The 25,370-nt window shown below is 36.6% G+C and overlaps 1 protein-coding gene across 2 annotated transcripts in view; it reads left to right on the forward strand.

The window, feature by feature from the left end:
- Positions 1 to 213: 213 nt before the first annotated feature.
- The window catches only part of MYO7B (myosin VIIB), a 67,304-nt gene continuing 42,147 nt past the window's right edge, over positions 214 to 25,370 (forward strand). Inside the window, exons 1-14 of one of the 2 annotated variants that reach the window (XM_034439754.3) lie at positions 214 to 301; positions 4,445 to 4,491; positions 8,301 to 8,414; positions 9,021 to 9,173; positions 9,655 to 9,839; positions 10,195 to 10,316; positions 14,026 to 14,168; positions 14,267 to 14,380; positions 15,597 to 15,750; positions 17,345 to 17,421; positions 17,951 to 18,070; positions 19,962 to 20,104; positions 21,862 to 22,072; positions 23,082 to 23,217. In XM_034439754.3, coding sequence (XP_034295645.2) covers positions 4,474 to 4,491; positions 8,301 to 8,414; positions 9,021 to 9,173; positions 9,655 to 9,839; positions 10,195 to 10,316; positions 14,026 to 14,168; positions 14,267 to 14,380; positions 15,597 to 15,750; positions 17,345 to 17,421; positions 17,951 to 18,070; positions 19,962 to 20,104; positions 21,862 to 22,072; positions 23,082 to 23,217 — 1,690 coding nt within the window. In that variant the 5' untranslated portion in view covers positions 214 to 301; positions 4,445 to 4,473. Of the gene's footprint in view, positions 302 to 1,943; positions 2,031 to 4,444; positions 4,492 to 8,300; positions 8,415 to 9,020; positions 9,174 to 9,654; positions 9,840 to 10,194; positions 10,317 to 14,025; positions 14,169 to 14,266; positions 14,381 to 15,596; positions 15,751 to 17,344; positions 17,422 to 17,950; positions 18,071 to 19,961; positions 20,105 to 21,861; positions 22,073 to 23,081; positions 23,218 to 25,370 lie in introns of those variants that run through there. The other variant, XM_034439753.3, reaches the window with a different exon arrangement.

A 25,370-nucleotide genomic window follows, 5' to 3' on the forward strand; every position in this document is an offset into this window, starting at 1 on the left:
GCTAAAAATGGAAAGAGATTAATTATTTCAATTTTACCTAATAGTTAAAACTGTGTATGTGTTCTTATTCATGATGTTTCTGGGGGGAAAAACCTTAAAACATAATCTGATGCTGCTCATGATTGCATAGAGCTAATTCTAGGACTTTTTTCTTGTGTTTCATGTGATTCCTTGGAGGCACCATCACAAAAGAAGTACTCTTTCTTTCTTCACAAAAATTAAGAATGAATGACCCTTTGGGGAAGGCAACTGTTAACTATGGATTTTTTATTACCTCATCAGTGTTTGAAAAAGTTAACTGGTAAATAAAAACATAACTGATAAGGCTTCTAATCAGTGAGTTTTTTAATACTGAAATTATTGTGACTGTTATATGCAACTAGTTTTTTGCAAAGTTTTCTCTTACAAAATATCAGGTGTTCTAATGGTGACCAACATAATATTTTTAGCTGTCAACATCTTAGCATCTCGTACAACCAAGAAACTAGAATCTTGGAATTGTCTTTAACTAGATATAATGAAAGGGAAAAGAAAATTATGTTACAAAATCTGAGTAACTGAATAGGCTTACTTTAAAACCCAATTTATTTCTCAATTCATAAGGATGGAGCTTTCTTGACCATAAGGGATCCTTGCTGCTCTCTGAGCTTGGTTGTTTTCTTGCAGATATTTTATTACCAAAGCTAGATAATCATCATGAGCACTGATTATGTTGCCTAATTTGGATAATGAAATGTCTGCAAGAAAACAACCAAGTTCAGAGAACAGCAAGGACCCCTTTATTTCAACCCTGAGCTACAAATATTCTCCTGTATTGGTTTCTTGATCTTGTACTAACAATATATTGATTCCCTAGAAAAAATAAAGGAAGATTCCAAATAAATGAAGAAAATGTGCTTGTAGTATTTTGAAAACTGCCATCCTCTTTTCCAGGCTATTCCCACAACACTTATCCCACTCCCATCCACTCACTTTGCCATTGTACATGCAGTGCACTAGTGATTCAGGAATCATTGCTATACTGCTTATTCACTGTATTGGATTGGGACTGGTTATTATCACAGATTTATTTTGGATGGTACAAATGCAAGCAAGGCATTGAATAGAAATACTTTTCACTTTTGCAAATCCCCCCCCCCTTTATTTTTCATTGTTTGGAGTGTGAGCACTTCAAAGTAGCCATGACAGGAAATGGAGTCCAGAAGAAATACTGAAACAGGCTATATACTAAGAGAATATTGAAAGCCTGAAGGTGTTTTCTCTTCCCTCTGTCTTCTACCAAAGACAGCTAGTTTGGTGTAATAGTTAAACTGTTAATCTAGAAACCAGGAGACTGTGAGTTCTAGTCTTGCTTTAGGTTTGAAAAACTGGCTGGGAGACTTTGGGCCAGTCATTCTGTCTCAGCTCCTCACCTGACAGGTTAGTTGTTGTGAGGAAAATAGGAAGATGAAGGAGCATTATTTGTTTGCTGCCTTGAGTTACATATAAAGTAATAAAGGTGGGATGGAAAATTTAATTAAATAAATATCAGAAGGTGTAGGTGTGGAAGGGGAGTTGCTCCTTTTTTTTTTTAACCATTTTGTAGCTAAATTGCAATATAGGTACCATATACGAGGGAAGAAAGAGCATCTTCCATGCTTTTTAATAAAAACTTCCTTCCCCCTCACATTTGAATCATAATATATATGAACTTGGTTTCAAATTTTCTTCTGAAATAATTATGAATCTGGTTTGTATGAGAAGCTAAATATTGCAAAGATAATCCCTAAGCGCTACACAATCAGTCATTGATTGCTCTCACCTGATTAAAATGCCAACTGTAAAAATGGAAGATACTCTGGCCTGGGGCAAAGTCCTATAATAAATAACTATGAAAGGAACTTCAGTCACTTCCTGACTTCATAGTCATGGAATAGAAGGATTATTTTTTCATGACAGCATTCTTCCAGGGTTTCATTGCCAGGGTTTTTACACATGATTTTTCTGAAATGGAGAATTGGAACTAAGCTATAACTACTCTTCTAGGACAGGTAATGTGATTTTGGTCTTTTCTTCACTTAGTCTTGTAGAAGATATGATTTCAGAAATGGATAAATTCTTACTTGGAAACCATCATTGTAAATGGCTCTTATTATCAAGTATTTTATTCATCTATTAATTGTAGAGAATCAGCTACTTGCTTTGAGAATAAGTATAAGTGCTGGGATAAAGGTTTCTGGAACACTAAGAGTTAAAACCGAATCCTCTAAATTTGGCAGTTTAATTGTGACATATAAGGCTTTATGATCAGGCCATGAGCTTCAGAACCCCAAAATATATAGGAATTTAATTGAATATTACTATTTTTTTTAAAAAAATAACATTTTAATATATTTGGGCCTGGAGAAAAACAAATTCCAAGACTCTAGGTCAAGAAAGAAATTTTAAAAAATCTTTCAGGTTTTTTACTCATTGTTGATTTATTTGTTAATAGTTATTACACTAAATAAGAGCTTTTAAGTGTGAAATAATGAGAAAAAAGTTTGAACATACTGGTGCATATCCATATTTTATCTTATGGCTTCTGAAATGCATTTTTATCATAATTATATTTTATCCAAAGACCTTAAGGTGAACCCTGCCCCACCCGACATATCCATATATCTCTGTCTTTGCAAAGTCCCATTAAAATTAGCACAAAGATTTAGAATATGTACCGAGGATAAAAGGTACTGCTCTATTTAAACATGGGGTACACACAGCAGCTTTTTTAGAAAAATGTTTTACATTTGTGACTCTCAAGAGTATAAATTTATTTGAAGTTGTAACTTCGACCATGGTGATTGTAGCAGTAGCATAATATTATATCGGAAGTCTCAATTCTCAAAAAGTGCCACTGGCTACTTCCTCAATTCAGAAATGGATGACATTCTCCTCCCACTCCAGTCCATTGCAAATGCATTCCATACCCATGCTTTCCAGCCACGTTTCAAAATTGCTGTTTTGTGATCTGAGCCACCATAAGCCCTTCAGAGGAGACAGTCTCCAGCCCTTGATTTCTTTTAGGAGCACCCCAACTCCAACTGGTTAGCACATTTCTTCATTTGTAGTGGCTGGTTTCCGTCCTGGGCAGCCATCTTGTTCTAGATTGTTTGGCTGCTACGTTCTCTGCTAGTCAACAATAGTTAGTTCTCTGCTCTTCACCCCAGAAGTACATGTTCCATTCATTCCTTGCAGTTCCCTTTATGTTTCTGCCTAGTAAAGAGACAGAATAAGTGAGTAAAGAATGTTTCTTGTGCTCTCTCACCCCTTGCCCTTTGTACTGCAAAGCTTCCCTTCCCTTTTCTTTGTTTTCTAAAAACATCTTTAAGTTGCAATATAGAAATACTTTATTTCTATGAAGAATTCTTCCTTGCCATTAACTTACTAAGTTGCTACAGAGAAACTTAAAAACAAAACGAACAAAAAACACAACTGTTCCCTTTTGTTTTGGATGTTGTTGCAGAATTATGATGGTACCAAAAGGCAAAACAAACAAATAAATCCCAGTCTGTAGTGTTAGTAGAGTCAATACAGATAATGAGGGAAAGGATGAGGGAAGGCATTTATGTGTGCATCTGAGAAACTAAAGGAATAGCACAGAGACTAGTGAATTAACAATCGCTAAAAGGAAAGACAGGCATTGGTAGATCAGTTCACACAAGAACTGCCTGCAAAGCTTGCTTTCCTTGCATAGTTGGGAAGAACAAGAAGCAGAAAAGCAGGCAACCAATTGGCCTTGCAATGGTTATAGCTTGGACTGAGCACCAGCTGGGTCCCATTGCCAATCATTGCAATCTGGACTGGAACTTCTAAAGTTGGCATAAGGAACAGGTGAGAGCTGCACAAGAGGCAATCAACTTAGACTGTACAAGAGCGTTGAATTGCCTTAAATGTTTTAATAAAGCATGTCATCTTTCTCCCTGTTTATTATTATCATTTCTTGAATGGAAGTGAAAGAAAGAAAGACCTGCTGTAAATCATCCAAAGATGTTATAATTTAGCAAAAAAATTGAAATGTTCTCTTCTGGTTCCAGTATTCTACTCAGAATAGTATCAAGAATTAGTATCAATAAAGTGTCAGTGTCCTTCAGTCAGCTGTTTCAGAAGGACTTACAATATCTGATTTTTGACTCAAGTTGTTTTTAAAGCAGAGGATAAATCAATGTATTTCATTTTCAACCTGATCTAGTTACATAACATAATTTAAAATTGGGGAAAATAATTTTAATTTGCATAAATTTACCAGGCATTATTTCAGGGTTGTTTAACACTCTCTGATCTTTCTTAGGAAAAATGCATACTAGTCCCATCTCTAAATGTGTAACTTACTCATGAATTTCAGATTCGTGTTCATGATTTTGCTAAAATATTTTATCCTTTTATTCTATTCCTCACCCCTATTTCCTACTTTTCCTCCAAACAGGCTGCAAATAATCACGTTGTTAAAGCAAGATGGTTGTACTTCAAACTGTAAGTCATTAAACATTTGCATTCGTATGACACCATTGAATAACATGCTGTTTGAAATATAAACTAGGCCTGACAAGAAGCCATATATATATTGTTATTACTTGTTTAACTAAATGCTGATTGGGAAAGAAGTTGAGACTCAGACCATATGTATAGGTAGTCCTAGTCCTTGACCTACAACTATTCTGTTTCCCCCAAAATAAGACATCCCCTGATAATAAACCCAATCGGGCTTTTGAGCGCATGGCAATAAGGCCAAGCGCTTATTTCAGGGTTCAAAAAAATATAAGACAGGGTCTTATTTTCGGGAAAAGACGGTACTATTGAGCCCAAAATTTCCATTCCAAGCAAGACAGTTATTAAGTGAGCTTTGCCCCCATTTGATGACCTTTCTTGACAAGTTGTTAAATGAATCACTGCTGTTGTTAGTAACTCAGTTGTTAAGTGAATCTGGCTTCCCCATTGACTATACTTGTCAGGAGGTCTCAAAAGGTGATCATATGAACCTGGGACACTGCAACCGTCATAAATATCTGCCAAGCATCTGAATTTTAATCACGTGACCATGGGGATGCTAGAACAATTTTAAGTGTAAAAAATATTCATTAGTCACTTTTTTCAATGCTGTTGAAAACTTCAATGCTGTTGACAACTTTAAATGGTCACTAAATGAATGGTTGTAAATTGAGAACTACCTGTATTTATTGAAGGTAGGCCTTCCCCCTTCATCCAGTGCTCCCCAGAAGTACTATAATGAAGGCTAGAAAATATTTTTTAAAATAAGACACTACGGTGCAACTGCCTGATAGGACAAAGAGTTTCCAGAACAATTAATCCAGCACAGAAAAAAGAACATTATTCTCCTATTTGAACCTTTATGTTGCTTTCAGTTTTTAGAACTTTCACCCACTTGGGAGCTAAATACTGTACCTCTTCCCAGTATTAGACCCTGGTGATACCTTGTTATCCTAGATTAGACTATTTTTTTTCTTTCAGCATTAAGTATTTGGATTTAAAATAAATGTTACCTACAGTGATCCCCCCTTTTACAAAACATATAATTTTAAACATGCACATACCATACTCCACTGTTTGCTTATAAAAGTACTTCTTTTTGGTTTGCTTTAAAAAACAAAACAAAACAAAAAAACAACAACAGTAAAATCAAAATTACAATAAATACATTTTAAACTCAATGTACAATTAAAAACTTCATGAGGAAAATATATTTTGGCCATTTACCTAAATATTGGAAGTGAGGGTCCAAGCACATCTCCCTGCATAGCAAAAAGCTTCTGTCGGGGGCATCTTCAAAACAGCCTCTCCTGCTGATCTAAGTAATTGGGTAATTCCTAAAGAGAGGACTGGTTCTGTACTAAGCCATTTAAAGCTTTAGACATCTTAAATTGTGCTCAAAAGGCAATGGGCACTCAGTGTAGCTTTTCCTGTTATAGACATGATGTCTTCCTTGTGCCTTGCTCTGGTTAGCAGCCATATTATACCAATTTCACATTCTGTATATTTTTAAAAAATAGCCCCATATAGAATGTGTTGCAGCGGTGAAGATGATTGAAACTAGACATGGATAATTGTCAGCAAGTCTGCCTGACTCAAGGAGGGCTGCTGTTGGTAGAGTAGTTTTAGCTGTGCAAACTCCTTTCTCATTGTAGTTGTCTCTTTAAATTCAGTGATACCTGGGGAACAAGAACCTCTCTGAAATAACAAGCTTTCTCTTTTGTGGAGAGTGCAGCCTCATCCTTGTCTGAATTTAAGTTTATTCCTTATCTTTCATCCACTTCATTAGCAAGATCGGGGTATATTCAAGGATGTTATTTAACTATAAGCTTCTTCATAGTTACTGTAAATAATAATTTGAAGCCATCTAATATTGATGATATCTCTGAATGATCCTTAGACACGCACATGCCTGATATGTGGTGACTTGTCTTTCTGGCTTCCATAATTAGTACTTAATTTCTTTTCATATAATTTCTGCTGCATTCTTCTACAACTCATTGGGAAAGCCATTGGTCAATGATAAACTAACAGAATGTATTCCAAAAGGAAGGACTGCAACCACTACAAAACAGAGCCCCCAAGTTCTAACCCCACCAGAGGAGCCAGAAGGATAATATAGTTGATGGTGTTAAAAAACGCACCAAGGTGTCCCAGTGAACCAATAGGAACTCCAATTTCAGGGTTGATTTAATTTAATTTAGTTTAATTTAAGCACAGCCAGACTCTAGTCTAGAATGATTCTGGCAGCTCACAATATCACAATAAGAAAAAAAAATGTAATACAATTAAAAAAGAGTTAACAAAAACAAATAAGGTAAGAACAAGATGGTGAATCTTGCCTACAACATAAGGAATATATATCAAAGGCAATATCATAACCTGGATAAAACTCCAAATGAACTAGGTCCAGAAAATCTATTTCATCCATGTATTTGGAACTGCAGAATCACCAGTTTCTTGATCATTTTACTCACGCCTAGAATATTTGACACTGACCTACAATTGCAAAAATCTTCCTAGTCAAAGGAGGGCTTTTTTTAGTAAAGGTCATAACCTGGTAGAGATCACATGCTACCCTCAAGTAGGTTCACCTCCCTTCACCTCCCTTACAATCTGGCAGATTTAATCAGTCAGATGGGGCAAGAGTCAAGCAAAGCAGATAGTTACTCTCATCTTTTCACATATTGACTCTGTTATAAATTATATAAGTGGCAAAAAATCCATATTGACAGAACAAATGATTGCCAATCACCATATCGTAAAATTGATGAGAATTGCTCATGGTGTGGCCGTGGCTGCTCTTCTCTAATATCTTGATGAAAGAGATGTCATATCGTACTGAAAAGCATTACTTGCCTGTTCTGCGCACATGCGAGGGATGTAGAAAAGTAAGTTCTTTTAATGCATCCATTGCCATGGACTAGGATTTGAAATGAGTCTTAAAACTGACTCTGTGCCTGCTTAAGCGTAAAGGCTGGTCTGGTGAAGGAGCAGGTGTGTGTGGGCATTGGAGAAGAAGGATGAGGAAGTCGACAGTTGCCAGAGGACAACACTGGGAAAGCATTTGCTGGATTACCCTTATCAGGCCTCTACGAACATGCCACTCTTCTACGCTGCTTTGGCTGTGACTCAAATCATTGCCCAGATAGAGAAGATAGCTGATTCCTCAGTCTGGAGTGTTGTCCTCAGAGTGAAGGAAGAGGTCAACTAAGGAGTTGCTTATATGTTCACAGGTGAATTTGGAAGCTTTACTAAGACTATTGATACAAGACTAGGAGAAGAAACCTCTAACAGCTTCTGCCAGAAGTATTTACTCATTTGGTTAGGTACTTTATTTTGAATATTACTTTGAATTCTTAGTTTGACTCCAAAGATTTTGTTTTCAAACCCAGTTCCTGAAACTCAATGACTAGAAAGAGTAAACTTCAGCTTTTCTCTACAGTGTAGAGTCTACACCATTGGAGAATCCAGTGTTTGCCTTCTGTTATTCTCTAACAGTTTTCTAGTTCTCTGTCTACAAGAATCGCTGGGACAGCATGTTTACTCTTTGAAATACTAACATTAGCTTTTATTATTAAATAACTTTTGGAGGTGCTGCAAAATTCTGTAAGAATTTAACGTGCATGAATAGAACTACTCTATTTAATGTTTTGTTGCTTGTATATGAGTTATATGTGCAGCTGCTTTCATTGCGATTGAAAACTATGAATCTGTTGGATTTGGCAGCATATAAAGCAAAAAAAAAAACAAGGAAAAGCATAAGATCTTTTATAGAATATTGTTTCTCTTAGGGTGATCATGTATGGCTGGAATCCCATTCAGGCAAAGAGTTTAATGTGCCCATTGGGGCAGTTGTGAAAGTATCTAACTTGGGACGATTCTTGCTGGAGGATGATGAAGGCAAGGTAGGGAGTTAACAGTTTCATCTGTACCCAATTTTTGCATATGATCTTCTGCATCCAACTGAAGAGCTGGATGGATCTGTAATTAGTAAAGGCTCAACAGTACACTTGAATTTTTAGTGGGATGTTTTGATGCTCAATTCTAAAAAGTGAGTGGGATTCCTGTCAAAATGTAAATGTGATTTAATCTAAACTTATATTTCAATTAATGTAATGCAACTTATTTAAAAATGATTAATAAGAATTCTTCCTATGCATTTAATAATTTTCTTCTCCTTTATTTTTTAAAAAATTACACTTCGACAACAGCTTTAGGTGGTGTTTTGGAGTATTGTTCATATTTGACACTTACAGTATACATTCCAAAGCTGGAAATAAATTTGAAATCAGATAGAGCCAAATCTTTGGATTTTGCAAAGTTCTGGGCAAAATTAAACAGGTGTTATGCAATGTAACAGGAGAAACCAGAACCCTGTATCATTCTTTTAATTGTTGCATTTTCAGATAAGCATATTAATGATATCTATGGCCTGAATCTTAAGAGCTATTTTCAGGAGCAAACTAAGCTAGTTTATGAAATCCAGACAGTTAAATGCATTTGTATTTAAGGAGCACTGGATCACAGCTCAAAATATTAGCGCAATGCGACCAATGCATGCTGCCTCCATCCAAGGAGTAGAAGATATGATACATCTTGAAGAGATGAATGAAGCTGGCATGGTACACAACCTATATATCCGCTACAAAGAGAATAAGATCTATGTAAGACTGATTTTTTATTAATAATATGTAATCAAGTACAGATTCTGAAGCCCCATTTTTAAAAATGCTTTATAATGAGAGAATTATATATTCTCTATTGCTTAGAAATAAAATCATATCCAGAGAAATGGCTTTAAAAACAAGCAAAATGTCTACAGTCTAATTTGTTTGCAAGAATCTTCCGTATGCACACTTTGTAAATATAATGTATTCTAAGGACTTTCACACATATTTCATATTCAAATCTTCCAATTTTATATGCTTTATATTTAGTTATTCTACATTCTACAGTTTTTACTTTTCCTAGTATAGTCACCTATAATTTCATGTATTTATAAGGGGAATAAAATGATAAGAATGTTGTTTGATTGTAAATATTCCTATCAGTAACTTAGTTTGAGATGGATGTTGATATTTCATTTGAAAACTGACCACTAATTTATTCCAAGATTCTCGTATTCATTGGCATAAACTTTTTTAGACCTACACAGGCTCTATTCTTGTAGCCATCAATCCATATCAAGTGCTGCCACTGTATACCATGGAACAAATCCAGCTCTACTGCAACAAGAGGATTGGGGAACTGCCTCCTCACGTCTTTGCCATTGCTGATAATTGTTATTTCAATATGCTGAGGAATAAGAGAGATCAATGCTCTGTCATTAGGTAAGGGGCACATAATGTAATGGAAAAGTGTGTTAGTACTGTGAAATATTTAAATAGCTTGGAGGAAAAGAAACAGAGGAAGTATTATAGAGGCTTTGAAAATGATTCTGAAAAGTTACTATGGAATAGTTGGGAGCACAAGCAGAGCCATCTTTAAAGTAGTCACTTCACATGGCTTGTAGGGAAACCTGAAAAAGATGTGAGTATTTAGCAAAGTTCTGTGATTGCATTCCCGTATATACCAAACACTTATTAATTATTTCAAAAGTATGCAGCTGTAATAGAAAATAAAATTCACTTTTCTTTCTCAAAAATTTATACTTCTGATTTACCAGTTTTACAAAATTTATTCCAGTGGAGAGTCTGGAGCTGGGAAGACTGAAAGCACAAAATTAATGTTGCAGTTCTTAGCTGTTATTAGTGGTCAACATTCCTGGATTGAACAACAGATTCTAGAAGCCAATCCCATTTTGGAAGGTAGGCTACATGTGCAAGGTGAAATATTGAGAACTTTGCTTTACATAATTTTAAAATACTCTTATAGCACATTTCACTTTCCTAATAGCGGTATTAGAAAGGTGACTCTGGCTTTCAGTCATTAGCTTGAAATCCAATTGTATAAGGGCACTTCCTTGGAAGGACTTTTTTGTGGGTTTTTTGCCAATTTAAAATACGGTAACTCCAGACATCAACATTGTTGGAGGGTTGAGCTGATTTATTCTAAAATGAACATGTTGTAAAACTTTGGTTTGGTCTGGTTTTGTCTGGTTTTCAGACACTATGGCTCCATTTCTCCATCAAAGGGTACTCATTTCAATCTGCTAGTTTTTAATCCAGGTTAAGAAAAAAAGGAGGGCACACAAAAGGAGGAGGAATGAAATGTCATTTTCAGATAGTTTCATTGCCAAGCTACAGTTTTTGTTTATTTGTTTTATATTATTTATTTTGTTTGTCGCCGTCTCACCACAAGGTGACTCTGTTGTTCTGGTTCTCTGTTTGTTTGGAACAAGGATAAAGTTATTTTTGTTATTGCCAAACGTAGAACATTTGGGGATAGGGTGGTGATTTCCCTTCCTTTAGAGCAATTCAAATCAGAAATTATGCCATCAGGGAAGTACTTGAAAATGCTTTTGAACGACCCCATCCCAGAAAATCATTTTTTACTGATGGAAGAAATGTCTATCTGAGTTCAGTTCCAAGTGGGCAGAAAGACACTGGAAACATGGAGGCTATTTGGAAAGATGGTTTAATGATGGACAGGACCACATGGTTTGAGTTCCTGGGCAATCGAGCAGATGGGTGAGAGAGAGAGAGATTTATACCCTCTCTTGGGCTTTGAATTTTAGCTTCCTGTTCCTGTGACAAGCTATTGGCTGCTGAAGGGGTCATAGCTAACCTTGTAGGTTTTCTGACTCAAGCTTGGTTGAACTGTGCTGGATGATGCAATGAATTGCTTTGGGCAATTCTTATTATGGCTGAGGGCTAATCCTACCTTTGTTGGATCTTGGGTGAGGGTATTTGCTTATGAATAAACCATCTCTTTATCTCTTAAGTGCTGACATCTGCTGTGGGCTACTGAGGAAGGTGGGGGCTATTAAGAGTGAGTCTGCTTCCTGTCTAAAAAAACATGTTTCTCCATTTCTCATCCAGGGAAATATAATATTCTGCCTTTTTAATATTTCCTAGAATATTTCATTCTTCTAGAAGAGCGGTGGGTGCTAACTTTCTACATTACCTCAGAATGTGACATTGTACATCCTGCCTCATCTGCTATGGGTCGAGCCTTTCTGTATCTATCCCAACCCCCTTTCAGCCAGAGACCAGTCTTCTCTTGCCCATCCATGCATTACAGATATGTCAGCACAGAATTCAGTGCTCTGAATTCAGTGTACTGTCTCTCTCTGCCTACCAATCCCTCTCTCAGATCCAGCTTTCCTTCCTTCTGTAATAGTATTAGTATGAATGCATCTGCTACAGCTAATAATACTAACATAGTATTGGGAAGCATGGAAAGTATTATATGTGTATATAGTTGTCAGCTTTACACTAGATATACCAGATCAGGAAATTAAATCCACATAACGACTAAAACTGCTTTTACTGAGATTGGCTATAAAAACAGAATTGCAAGTCTGATTGTGCTTTTCTTTCCCCACCTTCTTATACTCCAGTGAATTAGAGAGTTATCTGTCTGAGTTGTTTTCGAATGTTATTTCATTGTTTGGGCCCTTTTTGCCTAGGTAATGGTTCTTGCATATTTCTATCAAAGCCATCTTCCTTACTTATGAGTTCTATCTGAATTTGTATACCTGCATGGGTATATGTGCATAATTTCCTTACTTGATGATCCCTCCCACTTTTTCTGTTATGTTCCCCTGCTCCTCGGGTTTAGGTTTTCAAATGCAGAAATATTTTACAACTTGCTTGAACATTGCATGTTGATAAGGGCATTCTTTAGTACCAAAATGGAAATCCAACTGCAGTTCTGCTTACAGCAGAAAATCAGGGTTTTGTTGTTGTTGTTGTTGCTATGGGTAGTTTATAAAGAAAAACTCTCAGTGTCTTAAATTATTTCAAATGCTTCTTTTTTTCTGTGTTGCACTAACTTTCCCTGTGTGAATTATTGAACTGGGTTTTAATGTAAGCCTTTATTCATATATCAGACTACATTCATTCATTTCCTTTAAAATCTTTTGAATCTGTTAAGGAGCCTTGGTAGTACAGTGGTTTAAAGCACCCTGTTATTAAGACCAGCTGCCTGCAATTACTGCAGGTTCAAATCTCGCCAGGCTCATCCTTTCTAAGGTAGGTAAGTTGAGGACCCAGTTGTGGGGGCAATAAGCTGACTTTGTATAAATATACAAAAAGGATGAAGGCTATTGTTTAGCACATTGTAAGCCACCCTGAGTCTCCGGAGAAGGGCGGCATATAAATCAAATTTAAAAAAAAAATAGTTTTATTTTCGAAGTGCTGAACAGAAAGAAGAGCTGAAGCTTCTAATCACCATGGTTCTATGCTACATTGGCAGGAGATTGGTACTTACACATTATCTTACACATTGGCAAAAAGAACCAGAACACAAAATACAAGCTGAGTGGACATGACCTTGTAGATGACCCTCACTCTGTCAAGGACCTTGGAGTACTCATGTCTAATGATCTAAGTGCCAAAGCCCATTGTAACAACATCGCCAAAAAGGCATTAAGAGTTGTAAACCTAATCTTGCATAGCTTCTTCTCAGGTAATATCACTCTACTAACCAGAGCATACAAAACATTTCCTAGACCAATTCTCAAATACAGCTCATCTGTCTGGAACCCGCACTGCATATCGGACATTAATACAATTGAACATGTCCAGAAATATTTCACAAGAAGAGTCATCCACTCTTCTGCTCGCAACAAAATACCTTATGCCACCAGATTTGAAATTCTGCGCTTAGAAAACTTAGAACTACACTGCCTTCAGTATGACCTAAGCTTAGCTCATAAAATTATCTGCTACAATGTCCTACCTGTCAATGACTACTTCAGCTTCAACCACAACAATACACGAGCACACAATAGATACAAACTTAAAGTGAACCGCTCCAATCTCGATTGCAGAAAATATGATTTCAGCAACAGAGTGGTTAATGCCTGGAATGCACTACCTGAACTCTGTGGTTTCATCCCAAAACCCCCAAAATTTTAACCTAAGACTGTCTACTGTTGACCTCACCCCTTTCCTAAGAGGTCTGTAAGTGGCGTGCATAAGAGCACCAGCGTGCCTACCGTCCCTGTCGTAATGTTTCCTCTATTTGTATCTATTTTATGTATTCAATTCATGCTTATACTTATATATATTACCTAATATGTTCTTGGCAAAATAAAATAAAATAAAAGTATTGGAAAACTATTTTGATTTTTACAGTTTTAAATACCAGATGGAGAGCACAAATTGTGAAATCCCTATATCTTTTTCCTGCTGGGTTGAGGACATAGATATCAGGTGTGATGTCTTTTGTAAGATGTGTGGTGGCAGCAGGAACTAACACACCTCTATCCTGAAACAGGAGGAGGGACCGGGGTGTAAGTGCTTCTGGGAAAGGATGTTGGGGGCCCCTAGTCTCTATCCTCTGAGCTTCAGCATTGTTACATAGGTTGCATTTTTCTTCTTTTGCTTCACAATTTTGTCTCTCTTGCAGCCTTTGGCAATGCTAAAACAATTCGAAATGATAACTCAAGCCGTTTTGGGAAATACATTGACATTCACTTCAACCAAAATGGTATAATAGAAGGAGCTCGAATAGAACAGTTTCTTCTGGAGAAGTCTAGAGTGTGTCGCCAGGTAAAGATATATATATATATAAAGAAATATTATTTCATTGTGGCAGCTTTTCTATATCTGCTATTAGTGACATATTTGTGGTCTTTTTATTGTTTTAGGCTCCCGAGGAAAGAAACTATCACATATTTTATTGCATGTTAACGGGGATGAATCTGGAACAGAAAAAAGTGTTGAATCTTGGCACTACTTCAGAGTATACTTACCTAACTATGGTAAGGAATCAAGAGCTGGATATGTGACAATGGCACCTTCTAAGGTCCTAAACATTTCATCAGAACTGTGTATCTGTGGTCCAATGTATTTTTAAAAGGACTTTTAAAATTTTGTGATGGAGAAAAAGATAATTTGTTAAGTTGGGTGAATGAGGACGCAGCAAGCCAGGCAGTGACAACAGCTCTTTATTGTAGGGTGAGAACCCAGCGACTGACCAGGGGAAACAGCTCCCTTTATATACCTTGCAGCTGTGGTGGTCAGCCAATCAGCTGATGGTCAGTTAATTCAAACTGCCCGCCCAAAATCTACATACATAATTAATTATAGGTAATCCTTGCTTATCAACTGCTCATTCAGTGACAATTTGAAATTACAACAGCACTGAAAAAGAGAATTACAACCAGTCCTTGAAATTGCAGTTGTCATGGCATCCTTCTGGCCACATGATCACAATCTGGGTGTTTGGCAAATGGTGCATATTTATGATTATTGCATAACAGTCACATGATCACCATTTGCAATCTTCACAGTTGACTTTAACAAACAAGGGGAAGTTGCAGGAAGTCATAAGTCATGGCCATGTGATATTATGCTTAACGGATGTTATAAGTTGGTGCACTTGGTGTTTTAGTTAGAATCCAATTGCAGTCGATAAGTGAGGACCCCTCATCTTAAGTGTTTGTATATGTTTGTGTGTATATGAGTATTTACTCATTTTTTCCTCTCATGATATATATTTTCATTTGAAGTACATGATGTAGGCATTTTCAGTTATATTATGAATGTGTGTATGTATGTATGTATGTATATAATATACAGTATATAGGAGTGTGATGGCTCAGTGGTTAAAAACATTGAGCTTATCAACTGGAAAGCTGACAGCCCAGTTTAAGACCTGAGTGCATGCGACTGTGTGAGCTCCCTTCACTTGCCCCAGCTCCTGCCCACTTAGCAGTTTGAAACCATGCAAATGTGAAAAGATAAATAGGTACCACTTTGGTGGAAAGGCAACAGCATTCCGTGCACCTCGACGTGTAGTTACACTGGCCACGTGACCACAGAAATATCTTTGGACAATGCTGACACCCTCAACTAAGAAACAGAAAAGAGCACTGCCCCCTAGAGTCAGAAACAATTTGACAGGGAAACCTTTACCTTTTTATTATGCGTACTGTTGTAAGAGAAGTCTTGCATTACTGCTATGCTGATTTGCAGGGCAAATGCACTTTGTGTGAAGGACGTAATGATGCCAAGGAATATGCTCATATATGCTCAGCTATGAAAATTCTCATGTTCTCTGATTCTGAACAGTGGAACATAAGCAAATTATTGGCAGCCATTTTGCATCTAGGAAATGTAAAATTTGAAGGTAAGACTAGTACATGTGTATATTATTTATTATTATTATTATTATTATTATTATTATTATTATTATTATTATTCATATTTCTATGCCGCCCACCCTCCGAAGACTCTGGGCAGCTTACACCAAAGACAGTATACTAAATAGCATATTGCCCCCAACAATCTGGGTCCTCATTTTACCCACCTCAGAAGGATGGAAGGCTGAGTCAACCTTGAGCCGGTGAGATTTGATCCGCTGATCTGCTGAACTAGCAATCAGCTGAAGTAGCTGCAGTACTGCACTCTAACCACTGCACCACCTTGGCTCATTTACAGACATATGCGACATTTTCACACAGCTAATGTATTGTTTCTCAAATCTTCACAGTTTTACTACACAGTGACCTCGCCTTCCTCCTGAGTTACTTGAGTAGAGAACTGTCCTTTTCAGTTGTCCAATAGGGCAGCACAAAGAAGTATCAGCCAGCCATTTCCCCCACTTTTTTCTTTTTCTCAGTGCCTTGTTTTCCTAGTGAGAAAAAAATGTGCTGATAAACCAGCCATTATACATGGAACAGATTAATTAGGATTAGGAAGGACAGGATGATTTCAAGGTTCAATGGCACTTTGAATTCACAAGAAGGAGGAAGTTCTGAGGAACTGGAATAAGATTTCCTCTATATCCTTCCTATACTCTTACAGAAAGCTTTTTTGGTACACTGCTGAATTTGCTTGTGGGGAAGAAAATAATACATCTCTCTCTAACTTGTCCTTTGTAGCTTAATTGATCAAAAGAAACTAAAGCCCTTTCAGAAAATCAAGCTTTTATTATGTATACCATGGGTAGAGAATTAACTACTGGACAAAGGTATAAAGGAAAAGAAAAATCCTAAACAGCCAATTTGATACGGATTCTCTTGGCTACTGCTTCCTCTGCCAGGTTCACACATAGAAACAAGAGAATCGAATGTATGGCAAAGATTATTCATAAAGCAAAATTTTAAAATCCAGATCTGGACGTATTTTCACTGTTCCCTTCATTGCTACATTTTTCTTGATTCTCCAGATTGGGTTTCTTTGTTTACTTATCTGGTTCCCATCTAGGGAAAGATGCCCTTCTTCCTATCAAATACAAAACATACAGCTGTTTCCGCTTTTTAAAAGCTCACCTGTGGAGGGAAATGTTTCAGTTTCCTCAATGGCTTTTTACTTTTGGTTTTCCTGGGCTTGAATTGTCTTTGCTTATAGCATAGCTATTTCCTTTACCTCTTTCATATCTGAACCTCTTAGACTGTGATTTCTGTCCTTTTCTTTAAACAGTGAGAGAAGAATCAAAAGATTCTCTGTATTATAATGTTATGCCATTGTTTAACTAACTGCCACATTTAAATGTGTTAATTTTATATTAAAAGAACCTAAGAACAACTTCCAATTTCAGCTCAGGAAAATGCATAATATTATTGAATAGGTTAATATTGTAATGTTTTCCAGAAACTAGAAATTTTGTTCTTATGTTGTCCTTTACTTTAGCCAAAAACTTGCCTGAAATTGAAGTAAAATAAACAAATGCTGCATTTTTTACTTATTTTAAATAAGACTTACTGTTTTTCTATAATTAGGTGTTGTGTATGAAAATTTGGACTGCTCTCATATTCTTGATTCTGTACATTTTTCCACTGCAACCAAACTACTAGAGGTATTGGCTTTATTTATTATATTTATTACAATTACTAAGGAATTTAAAATAGTACCTTCTCAATTTACTCTTGCGAATAATTTTTTGCAGTAAGTTTGACTTAGAGATGGTATTGTTTCTGTATCCCATTAATAAATTTCTCTATTCCTTCATTAGATATACCGTATTTTTCAGAGTATAAGATGCACTTTTTCCCTCCTAAAAGAGGGTGGAAACGTTGGTGCGTCTCATACACCAAATACAGCCATTTTTGGCCTCTCGAAGCCCTGCCCCGCTCGTCCCATTTTTGCAAAAAATGGGCCTGTTTTTTTGCAAAACCAGGGTGCACAAAGGGTTTGGGAGGCCTGCAGAGTGCTCCTGGGGTCTGGGGAGGGCAAAACCCTTTTTTTTCTTACTTACCTCTTCGAAATATTGGTGCTTCTTATATACTGGTGCGTTTTATAGTCCGAAAAATACGGTAGCTCTATTCTTCTTTAATAAATCTTTTGTGTCTATATAAAATCACCTAGTACAATATCAATTCCCACAGGTAGATTGCAAAGAACTCCACAAGAGCCTTACAAACCATTCCATCATCATCCGAGGGGAAAGTGTCTCTACGCCCCTAAGTGTAACTCAAGCAGCCGATGTGAGAGATGCCTTTGTCAAGGTGAAAGAGACTAGCTCTGTTTTTTCAATGATGTTTCTCAGGGATATGTTTGTTTTCAAACCTTAAAGATAGAAAACCAAAAAAATTTTGCTACCAAAAGACACTCATGTTAGTCAAGGATTCTTCCACCCAACCACTGCTCCTCAAATGTTGTGCGAACACAAGGGAACAGTGCTGTTCTCATATTAATCTCCATGTGATGAAATGGATTATGGTCTGTAAAAACTTAATATCACCAATTAATAAATATTCAGGGATCTGCAAGACTTCTTAGTGTCATTATATATGTGATTCTTATACTTCTGTTTGATTTGTTTAAAAAATGTGCCTCAAATATGCTTGCTTCAGAGCTATGTAGAGCTATATAGACCAAAAGAAAGAGATTCAGTTCTCCCTGCCACTAGCAGCTTCTCCATCAATTGCTGGCTTTTGTAACTACTTACAGGTAGTCCTCACTTAATAACCTTTCAGTGGTGTGCAAAGTTGAATGCACAGCACTGAATGAGAACATTTACAACTGGCCATCTCAGTGTCCTCACAATCACAAGATCATTATTGCAATCTTCACTGCCAGCTTCTGACAAGTAAAGTCAATGGAGAAGTCAGTAGGAGGTTGAAATGACAATCACATGACATTAATAACTGAGTGGAATTCACTTAACAACAGCAATCAGAACTGCCACAACTGCTGCCATAAATCAGTGTGGTCATATGATACTGTGTTTTATAGCCATGTCACTTAGTGATGGAATTGTTAGTTCCAATTACTGTTTTTAAGCGAGGACTACCTGTATAATGTCGTATGAAAAGACTGCAATGCAGGTTAAATGGTGGAAAATTGACTGGCCCTATTCTAACTTTGAAGGGAATTAAACAGAGATCTATCCTGCCCCCTCTATTATTCAGTTTTTATATCAACTGGGCGGCTGTGGATAAACTGCAGAGAGTTACCTTGAGGTAAGATGAGTGGATAATAAATTTATTTATTTATTTATTTATAAATAAATAATAATAAATGTGAATAATAGTATTCAAGCCCTTATCAAAGCTGAATTTCATCCTCCTCTGGCAATAAACCAATCTCTATTCTGCTATATGCTGATGATGCTGAAATATTGTAAATATTGTAGTTATATAGCATTCATGCTTCAGGATCATACTACCAATGCGAAATGCTATAAATCAATCACATGAAAACCAAGATGTTTGTACTAATCAAGCAGAGTGGTATATTTACCAACCCCCTATTTGGAAGATAAATAACTACCAAATTGAGTAACACCTCAATGAGTCTATCAAGTAGATACAATGGACCTATCAAGAACATTCATGTATTTGCTTTGACTTTAAAAATGGAGAGGTTAGCACACGTGCTTTGGGAATGTCCTATTTGCTACTTTTGAATGGCAGAGTTAATGTCACCTCTAATTACAAACTTTTTAGCCTGCTCATATGACAATCATGTGCTACATACTAAATGGCCGGTCACTAGAATTGTATCCAAAATTTGTGACAGCAGTTTTTATACATGATTGGTTCTCCTGATTGGTTCCCCAACAGGGGGCATATTTACTTACCTTTGCTACCGGTTCGCAAATGTGAGTGCACGCACCTCCACGCATGCGCAGAACCTTCTGCGCATGCGCGGAGGGTCAAAAACATGACATGATGACATCCGGGTGGGTGGGCGGAGCCTCCCGCCACTGGCGCTACCGGATTGCATGATCCAGATAGAGCCAGCTGAATTTCACCACTGTTCCCCAGATGTATCTAGCACAGGCATGAATAGGCTTTTATTGGATAGCTGTTTTTTTAAGCTCTATGTATGAATGTACATTTTAATAATTTGTATATAAAACCTAATTTATCTTTATTCCATTTCTAAACCTAGGGGATCTATGGATTCCTCTTCATCTGGATAGTGAATAAGATCAATGATGCAATTTGTGGTCCTTCTTCTCCAGATGAGAAAAAAATGTACAAATCCATTGGACTCCTGGATATATTTGGCTTTGAAAACTTTAACACTAACAGGTATAGTCCAGTTTTACTTCTTTTGAGAAATTTAGGGAACTAGCATTTCAGAACTAATTCTTAGTGATGTCAACCAAAAAACATAGTTGGTAGCACTAAATAGATTCTTTGTCGTAAGAAAAAAATGACTATATGCAATGACTGTGTCTGTTGGACACTATATAATAATAATACCATCATCATCATTCATACAATCACAATCCATCATTTGCAAAACAGGCAGCTTTCACTGGAACAGCTTACATCATATGAGGATATCTTTCATATTATTAAACAAAAACATTTTCCCATCCCTGGTCCTTGGGAAGGACTCAGTAGATGGATAAAAATGCCAAATCCAGTCTAAACATCTGACTGACTGTGAAACCAACCATAATAATAAATTAATCTTAATTGTAAGAAAAACAAAAAAACCCTCCTCTGGATTGTGACCATTGCAAATCTGGAAACAGTAGAACAGAAGAACTAGAAACAACAACAAAATATAAAAACCTGTAAATAGAAGTAGAATGTGGCAAAAGAAAGCAAATATAGTAACCATAGTAATAGTCACATTGGGTGTGATTGCAAAACATCTGGAGCACCACTTGAACACCGTCAGCACTGACAAAATCAACATTAGTCAGTTGCAAAAGGCAGCTTTTATTTCAGCGTATATCCTGCACTGATCTCTTTAATATTATTAAACAGCATCTGCCTATGGGAAAGACTTGATAGATTGTCAAAAATACCAAATCCAGTCTAAACATCTGGCTAATTATGCAACCAACCAACCATAATAATAATAATTCCTTCTTTATAACAAATAGCATGTTAAAATACTGCAATTGTCTAATTCAAGTTAACTCTAGGAATGAATAATTAGTCTTACAAAAGGGATACAGGTAGTCCTTGATATATGACCATTTGTTTAATGATGATTCAAAGTTACGAGAGTCTTGAAAAAAATGATTTACAACCTGTACTCACACTACCATTGCAATGTTTTTATGGTCACATGATCACAGTTTGGGTGGTTGGCAACTGCATTTACAACCAGTTACAGTGGCAAAAAAGGCCCATTGCAAAATCTGGATTCCCTTAACAACCACTGTAAAAATTGTTATAAAAATCAGGGCCAACTCAACTTATGAACATAACAATTTATGATGGAAATTCCAGTCCCAATTGTGGTCATAAGTGGAGGATATCTATATTCTGAAGTCAAGCAAAGGTTTCCTGACCTGGGCTGTAAATCTCAGTAATAACCATTAGATAGGAGCAAAGAAATACAGAACACTTTTTCTTTCTGCTGCCTTCTAGAGCAAACTGGGGAATTCTGAGACTTGAAGTCCACATATCTTAAAATCACCAAGTTTGAGAAACATGGATCTAGAGCCTTCAGCTATCATCCATAGCCTTTCAGTCCTGATCCTGTTAACCAATGGCAGCCAGCCAGAATTGATAGCCCAAGCATCTGGATTATATCAGATTGTGGAAGTCTGCATTATTGGCCATTAAAGCATTATAAGTACTCATTGATATCTTCTATTGTCCAGGAGTCAATCTTACAAATAGGGCAATCGTGAAATACACAATATATATTTATTTATTTATTATGGTTTAATCCATGCAGTATCAGTTGTTACTATGTGTCATTGATATCATTACTTTTTTGATGTACCCCTGGCATTTAATATTTATATTTATTTATGTAGCTTTTTTATTTCTTGTGAGAGGGATTTGAAACATATTTTCAGTGAAAACTCTTCCTACAGTTTTGAGCAGTTTTGCATCAACTTTGCCAATGAACATCTCCAGCAATTCTTTGTACTCCACATCTTCAAACTGGAGCAGGAGGAATACTTAGCTGAGCAAATCTCCTGGAACCATATAGACTTCAAAGATAACTGTGCCGCTTTGGAAGTCATTGTACTGAAACCCATGAACATTGTTTCACTGATTGATGAGGAAAGCAGATTTCCCAAAGTAAGCATCATTTTTTCTTAAGGCTTCTGTAGGAATAAAACTACTGATTGTTGGGTGTTGTAGCAAATAGCTTATACTTCATTGAAAATACTGATTGTCTTGTGTACAGTTACATGTTTTTCATTGTAGGGTATCGATAGAACAGAAATCAATTGCATTTCAAAACTGAAAAGAGAAAATAAATTGTCGCCCTGTCTTTCTTTTGTATTCTAGTTAACAAAGTCAACAAAGAAATATCTTTATTTTTATTTGACTAGTTTTAGCTTTATTTCTAGATTCCGTTCTTTCTTCCTATCTCTGTGTCATAAAAGAGTGACATATTTGCACTTTACAGGTAGCCTTTGACTTATCACAACTGAGCTCAAAATTTCCATTGCAAAGCAAGACAGTTATTAAGTGAGTTTTGCCATAGTTGTTAAGCGAATCATTGCAGTTGTTAAATTAGTAACACAGTTGTTAAGTGAATCTGGCTTGTCCATTGACTTTGCCTGTCAGAAGGTTGCAAAAGGTTATCACATGACCCCAAGACACTGCAACCCTCATAAATACATGCCAGTTGCCAAGTATTAGAATTTTGATCATATGACCACGAGGATGCTACAACAGTTGTAAGTGTGAAAAACAGTCTTAGGTCACTTTTCTCAGTGCCATTGTAATCACAAATGGTCACTAAATGAATTGTTGTAAGCCAAGGACTACCTGTAGTAAACTGACAGGAAGTTGGAAGTCACTTCTGTCCCACTATTTTTTTTTTGCCTGCCCATGGTCAATATGTTTTTCTGCTTAGGTAAGGAAATAACTTTGAAAAGACCCAGTGGACCATGGCTTGTCTAATAATTAATAAAAGTGAGGATACTTCATTTGAACCCACCATACTTCTTTATGGATCAGATTTGGCCCTTGTTACTTTTATCACAAAGTTGTTATTATTGTTGTTGCTCATTTTAGCATAGTAACATAAAAAGAGTGACTCAATTTTGCTTCAACTCATGTTTTTGAATGTTCCCAGGGGACAGATACCACTATGCTAAACAAAATCAATTCACACCATGGCAGAAGCAAAATCTACATTCCTCCAAAGAATGTCCATGATACAATTTTTGCTATTAACCATTTTGCTGGAGTTGTTTATTACCAGTCAAAAGGTGAGTTTCAGTACTTTTCCATTGGTTAATAGAGGCTTCTTTTGATTAAGACCAATAAGGAGATTACAGGGGGTCCTCAACCGACGACCACAATTGAGCCCAAAATTTATGTAGCTAAGTGAGAAATTTGTTAACTGAGTTTTGCCCCATTTTACAACTTTTCTTGTCACATTTGTTAAGTGAATCACCGCAGTTGTTAAATTAGTAACATGGTTGTTAAGTGAATCTGGTTTTCCCATTGACTTTGCTTATCAGCAGGTTGCAAAAGGTGATCACATGACCCCAGAACACTGCAACCATCATAAATGTGAGTCAGTTATCAATCATACAAATGTAAATCACGTAACCATGGGATGCTGCAGTGGTCATAAGTGTGAAAAATTGTCGTAAGTCATTTTTTTCAGTGCTGTTGTAACTTCGAACGATCACTAAGCAAACTGTTGTAAGTGGAGGACTATCTGTATTTGACTATAAATATTTTTACTTATTGTTACTTAAGGCATTTTCTCACTAGTGATTTATAGCATCTTTGTAGATCTTCGGGCCATTGTTAAACAGTTGTGAAGCCTAATGTGTATATTGTTGTTTTTGATAGATGTTCTAGCAAATGCAAGAAACTTGGGTGGTTCTTCACTAGCAACCTCTTTTTTCTGCCATGTCTTCATAACATATTCTTTGCCTCACTAGCCCATATCAGAAAGAGCATAAAGAATATAAACAACCCTTAGCTGTGCTGATTTTAAAATAGGTTTTTCCTCTTGCCCTGACACTTTTCTTTTTGCAAATAGGATCTGGCATACTTCACTATTCGCTGTTGACGAGGGCAGGTTTCAGAATCTGCTTCTGAAATAGCTTCTGTTGGCCTCTTGAGGCTGCTGCGGGCATTTCTGTTCCTTCTGATTGCTGGTGGTTGTCTTCCAGAACTGGTTTGGCTGCAGATGCAAACAGACTGGACATCTGGATGGCAAACAGGCATCTGCCCATGTAGTGCATGACTGGCACTTTCTGAAGCGCTTGTCAGGTCACATGCTACTACTTAACAACATAAGTTTATTGGTTTTTAAAAAGAGTGCCAGTTTCTGCATTGCACAGAAAATTGATTTAAGCCAGAAAGGAGAGCTAAATTATGCTATTACTACTTCTGTCTTAAAGGCGCTTTAGCTCAAAGGGGCTTTGTGTAGCTGTATTTTTTCCTGGTTTTATTACTTGTATTAATGAGACCCAAGAGTCTCATACAACTACAGTTTCTAAACCCACTGTTTGTACAATGTATCATAGTTACTTATATCTTCCTTAGTGTGGAGGAGGTGGCAGGGGCCATTTGGGCACTCTGCTCGGGTGTTGGCAGCATAGGATGCTGTGAGGGCTTCATGCCAGACACAACAGTAAATCTTGACTCTCCAGACATTTAGCTCCATATTTAGGAATTAGAAACTGTCTATGGCAGAAGCGGACAAACTTCACATGGCTAGATAAGTTTCTTTATTGCAGCTCAGAAAAAAGCCATATACACAACGAAAACCTGCTTTCAGCAGTACTTAGAAATCAGAATGTGCCCATATATGTATATATGTATGTATGTGCTCCAAGATTTAAAGACTTTTTCTCCAGTCCTTTTTATTCAATGGAAATTTGATTGCTCTCTTTTTGGCCTTGATATGGAAAGTATTTGATCAAAGTTTACATTATGGTTCAGTCTCATCTGATAATTTGTCAGGTAACAGGCCTGTCTCTCAAAACAAAAACATTAAGCGCACTCTCTGCTATTTCATCCTGTACCCCTCCCTCCCCTGCTATCAGTAGATGATGGGTAGCAAAACTCACCTGCCCCATCCCATAAGAGAGTAATTGGCATTGTTCTTTTCATTGTTAGATATTTGGTGAGAATGGAAACAAAACCAGGGGAGATCATCAATTTTTTTAAAAAAAATGTCCATAATAAGTGAAGACAAAACAATGTTCAAAGCTTGTAACCGTGGGAAAATATGTGTTGGTGAAAATATAGGCAACACAACCTATATCAGTATACTTTTTTTTCTAGCTCAGGGACTGATAACTAGTGCTTCCAAACTGCCCATGAGAAAGAACTGTACAATTCTTTCAATTGCAAAGGATTAGTTTAAATGGGGTACTAGCTATTTGTGCAAGGAAAA

This window comes from Pantherophis guttatus, chromosome 6 (assembly GCF_059756535.1).
Source record: "Pantherophis guttatus breed Tessera chromosome 6, ASM5975653v1, whole genome shotgun sequence".
NCBI classification, from domain to species: Eukaryota; Metazoa; Chordata; class Lepidosauria; order Squamata; family Colubridae; genus Pantherophis; species Pantherophis guttatus.